Source organism: Etheostoma spectabile, chromosome 8 (genome assembly GCF_008692095.1).
Source record: "Etheostoma spectabile isolate EspeVRDwgs_2016 chromosome 8, UIUC_Espe_1.0, whole genome shotgun sequence".
Classification (NCBI taxonomy): Eukaryota; Metazoa; Chordata; class Actinopteri; order Perciformes; family Percidae; genus Etheostoma; species Etheostoma spectabile.
The window spans coordinates 33,537,399-33,542,398 of record NC_045740.1 but is presented as its reverse complement, the minus strand read 5'-3'; the positions used below and the strand labels follow the sequence as shown (position 1 = coordinate 33,542,398).

At 37.6% G+C, this 5,000-nt stretch overlaps 1 protein-coding gene across 1 annotated transcript in view; it reads left to right on the top strand.

Annotated features, from left to right (window-relative positions):
• Positions 1–5,000, top strand: part of LOC116693994 (leucine-rich repeat-containing G-protein coupled receptor 5) — a gene marked incomplete at its 5' end in the record, with an annotated part of 18,968 nt that overhangs the window by 4,939 nt on the left and 9,029 nt on the right. The window contains 2 exons of the mRNA XM_032523382.1: positions 441–512; positions 3,494–3,709. Coding sequence (XP_032379273.1) covers positions 441–512; positions 3,494–3,709 — 288 coding nt within the window. The remainder of the gene's footprint in view (positions 1–440; positions 513–3,493; positions 3,710–5,000) is intronic.

Genomic DNA, 5,000 nt, shown 5'->3' with positions numbered 1-5,000 from the left:
GTGTCTCCAAACACGATAAACAACTTCTCACAATCTCACACAGTCTAGTTTTGATGAAATAACAATAAAAGTTTCAGGATGTAATTAAACCAAATCCAAGAAGCAGAAAACAGATTAATTAATTAAAACGTTTTCTTATAGACAAATGTATTTTTTTGACCTAATGAAACAGAATTATTGTCTAATCTGAACTGCATGACATCGTGATATAATAATGGATTAGAACACTGGATATTATTTGATTGTTACTTACTATTTATCAGCATTTTATTATTGATTATAGAACTTGTCCTCTCCAGATATAATCACCACTAAACTGGTTTAATTAGTCGTCTGTTAGAAGCCAGTGAGGGTTTTACAGGAAACCCCCTGGAATTAGTTTAATATATTTGTATTCATATTAATTATATTCATAGTTGTGTTTTTGTGTCGTCACACAGAAGTCTGCAGAACAATCATCTGAAGAAGGTTCCGCCTGAAGCTTTACAGAACCTCAAGAACCTGCGTTCTCTGTGAGTCACTCCCCATTGTTATCCAATTATCAAGAGACTGCACGTACACATTCATAGTTATGATCATAAACTAAACATGAGACCCCCCCCCCCCCCCCCCCCAATGTTGAAACAAAACCTATATTCTTGTAGGGGTGTGTATGTGTGTGTTTGTGTGTGTCATGTTGTAACAAGTTAACAAGTTGAGTTTCCAGGTGGAAGACTGAAGTTATTTGCAGTTAAATTTAAGTTGATTTATTTTTTTGATTGACTATATACTGTATAAATGCGTGTGTGTGTGTGTGTGTGTGTGTGTGTCTGTCTGTGTGTGTGGATGAGGATCTGATCTCCCTCCAGACATTTCTAACTAACCGACATTTAACACCTCTGTGTTTCAGAGGGCCATTTCACACACACACACACACACACACACACACACACACACACACACACACACAGGTGGTGGTGGGTGTGGGCCCGGGCCAGCTGCCTGTCTGTGGTTGTGCCAGGAGGCTTTGTCAGACTGTCAACACCAGAAATTACTCCCATGCAGTGGAAGAATGTGTGGACCTCCCTGGTCGCCAGAGACCTCGGTCTCACTCACGTCTGTTGAGTTCAGATGAGCAGAACAGCAACAACCTGTTCACTGTTACATGATTTGTGTTGAAAAGGTCAAGACATATAAGGAAATCCAGCTCGAGAAGCAGGTGAAAATAATGCGACAGTTTTGTATGAAGTACTTGAAGCAAAGTACAAGAAAATGACTTTGGTAGACGTTAACGTCTCCTTTTAGAGTATCACTTGAGTAGTTTCTTAACTTATCTGATATTTGCTGTACTAAAGTATCAAAAGTAATTTTCTGATATTAAAAGTGCTTAATTATCACTAGAAGTAAAAGTAAAAGCTTGATATGAAATCACAATATTGAGGGTTAGCAAACCTTCTTAAACATAATATTATTAACATAAGTCTGACATCAACAAAAACAGACACAGAACTTTCATTTTTTGATGTCAAACTTACAACAAGATTTCTTGGAAAAACGAGTAACAAATACACTGAGGGGCAAATTTAGTGGAGTAAAAAACTTCATTTTTTGATGTCAATACAACAAGATTCTTGGAAAAACGAGTAACAAATACACTGAGGGGCAAATTTAGTGGAGTAAAACTAAAAATTTTCAGAAATATAATAAGTAAAACCCGTGAAAATTCTACTAAGTACAATAGACCACTCTATAATTACAGATAGAGAGGTCTAGACCGTTCTATAATTTACAGATAGAGCAGGTCTAGACCGTTCTATAATTTACAGATAGAGCAGGTCTAGACCACTCTATAATCTACAGATAGAGCAGGTCTAGACACTCTATAATTTACAGATAGAGCAGGTCTAGACCACTCTATAAATTACAGATAGAGCAGGTCTAGACCCTCTATAATTTAAGATAGAGCAGGTCTAGCCACTTATAATTTACAGATAGAGCAGGTCTGACCACTCTATAATTTACAGATAGAGCAGGTCTAGAACCTCTATATTTACAGATAGAGCAGGTTAGACCGCTCTAATTTACAGATAGAGCAGGTCTAGACCACTCTATAATCTGCAGATAGAGCAGGTCTAGACCGCTCTATAATTACAGATAGAGCAGGTCTAGACCACTCTATAATTTACAGATAGAGCAGGTCTAGACCGCTCATAATTTACAGATAGAGCAGGTCTTGACCACTCTATAATCTACAGATAGAGCAGGTCTAGACCGCTCTATATTTACAGATAGAGCAGTTAGAACCGCTCTAAATCTACAGATAGAGCTGGTCTAGACGCTCTATAATTTACAGGTAGAGCAGGTCTAGACCGCTCTATAATTTACAGATAGAACAGGTCTAGATCGCTCTATAATTTACAGATAGAACAGGTCTGATCGCTATATATTACAGATAGAGCAGGTCTAGACCTCTCATAATTTACAGATAGAGCAGGTCTAGACCGCTCTATGATATACAGATAGAGCAGGTCTAGACCACTGTATAATTTACAGATAGAGCAGGTCTAGACCTCTCTTAATTTACAGATAAGAGCAGGTTAGACCACTCTATGATATACAGATAGAGCGGTCTAGACCACGTATAATTACAGATAGAGCAGGTCAGACCGCTCTATGATTTACAGATAGAGACGTTAGATCACTGTATAATTTACAGGTAGAGCAGGTCTAGACCACGTATAATTTACAGATAGAGCAAGTCTAGATCGCTCTATAATTACAGATAGAACAGGTCTAGACCGCTATAATTACAGATAGAACAGGTCTAGACCGCTCTAAATTTACGGAAGAGCAGGCTAGACCACTTATAATTTACAGATAGAGCAGTCTAGATCGCTCTATAATTACAGATAGAGCAGGTCTAGAACCGCTCTATAATTTACAGATAGAGCAGGTCTAGACCTGTATAATACAGATAGAGCAAGTCTAGATCGCTCTATAATTACAGATGAGAGAGGTCTAGACCGCTCTATAATTTACAGATAGAGCAGGTCTAGACCACTGTATAATTTACAGATAGAGCAGTCTAGACCGCTCATAATTACAGATAGAGCAGGTTAGACCACTCATAATCTACAGATAGAGCAGGTCTAGACCACTCTAAATTTACAGATAGAGCAGTCTAGACACTCGAAATATAATTTACAGATAGAGCAGGTCTAGACCGCTCAATAATTTACAGATAGAGCAGGTCAGTATAATTTATTGTTATGACGTGAAACTTTTTATGTTGCAAGGCAATAAGTAGTTCATTGTAATAGCAAGAACTTTCTTTGATTAGGTTATGTGTTGTCACAATGTGAAAACATCTTGCTATTACCATACATTTTGACGCAATAATGTGATTCTGATATGTTCTGCATGGCAGCAATATGCTTCCATACAAATGCAAATTAAAGAAGAAGACAACATCATAAGTAGTTTTAAATGGTCCGTCTCCTGACATCTTGTCCAGACGTCTGGACGCTAACTTGCTGTCCCGTCTGCCGGCCGCCTCCTTCAGAGGCCTGCGCTCTCTCCTCCACCTGCGGCTGGATGACAACGTCCTGACGGAGGTCCCCTTTCTGGCTCTCAGGGACCTGCCGGCGCTGCAGGCTCTGACTCTCGCCCTCAACGACATCCGCCACGTCCCCGACGGAGCGTTCAGCTCCCTGACACAGCTGCTGCTTCTGTGAGTCACTGCTCATATTTATAATATTATATTAGCATTTGTTACTCTCTTCTATTATTCTCACCTGCTCTGCCATCATATTTGTTTATTATCTGTCTTCCTGTTGACTATGAACTTGTTGTTGTCCAGCATCAAAATTTAAAAATTGTATTCAAAGTTTTGATCGATTGACTGATTAATTCATTGATTCATTGATTGAGCACTGTATTCATATTTGTCAAAATTGTAGATTTACCGCATCAATTTTCAAATGAATAACAAAAAGTATAAAGGGAAATGAGAAACAAGGGCACTTTAAAGTTGAAAGTTAAAAGAACTAAAATAGACAGAATATAATACAGAAATGTCACCACACTTTGACTGATTTCACCTAAACTGGATTTTAAGACTTAATATAATATGTCATAACTGTGTCCCTAACATTATTTGAGCTTCCTCATATGTTCTCTTTCTGCATATTGTTGTTAATTTACTGAATGTTAATTAAACAAGTGTTTATAACTTTTTTTATATTATTATTAATTAATTGAATGGCACATTCTTCAGAAAAACTAGCAAATGTTTATTAAAGTCCACTTTATTTTTTACTCTAACAACTTGAACATTTATTATTTGTTTCCATTTTAAATTAGACTGAACACATTCAATCATAAACGTTTAGTAACTTACATCTTTTACAGACTGAATCTTAAGAGTTTAATCCTCTGAGGATGAAAGACGCTGCGGCACATCCAATAATGTTCAATAATGTAAACTCCCATTCTAAGCGATTTCATTTCCGACATTTATTTACTATTTTAATAACATATATAACCTTAGACTTTGGTAATATCATTTCAAGCACCGAAACACTCACGTAAACACATTTAATTTTCATCATATGAAATGAAACAGCATTTGAAGAACTTGACACCAAATATCTATGAGCTTTTCTCCAAAACATCACATTAATTCCCATTAAATTCATATTCATTCGAATGGCTGTGTTGACGCTGTAAACAACATGAGGCTTTAGGGTGAAGGGTAGTTTCATGCTGGGAATCCTTTAATTGAGCCACCAGAGCAGTTCAAACGGCCTCGCCATGTGTGGTCACAGTTCCTACTGCACTCGCTCCGATCTCAGCCCCAAAACTAGAAAAGAGAAGCAAGAACGCACGTGTCAAACTCGAGGCCTGTGGGCCAAATCCGGCCCCTCGCAAACTTTGATCTGGCCCGCATATCAACTGAGGTTCACAATAAATTAGATTAGATTAGATTAGATTCAACTTTATTGTCATTACACAGGTACAGG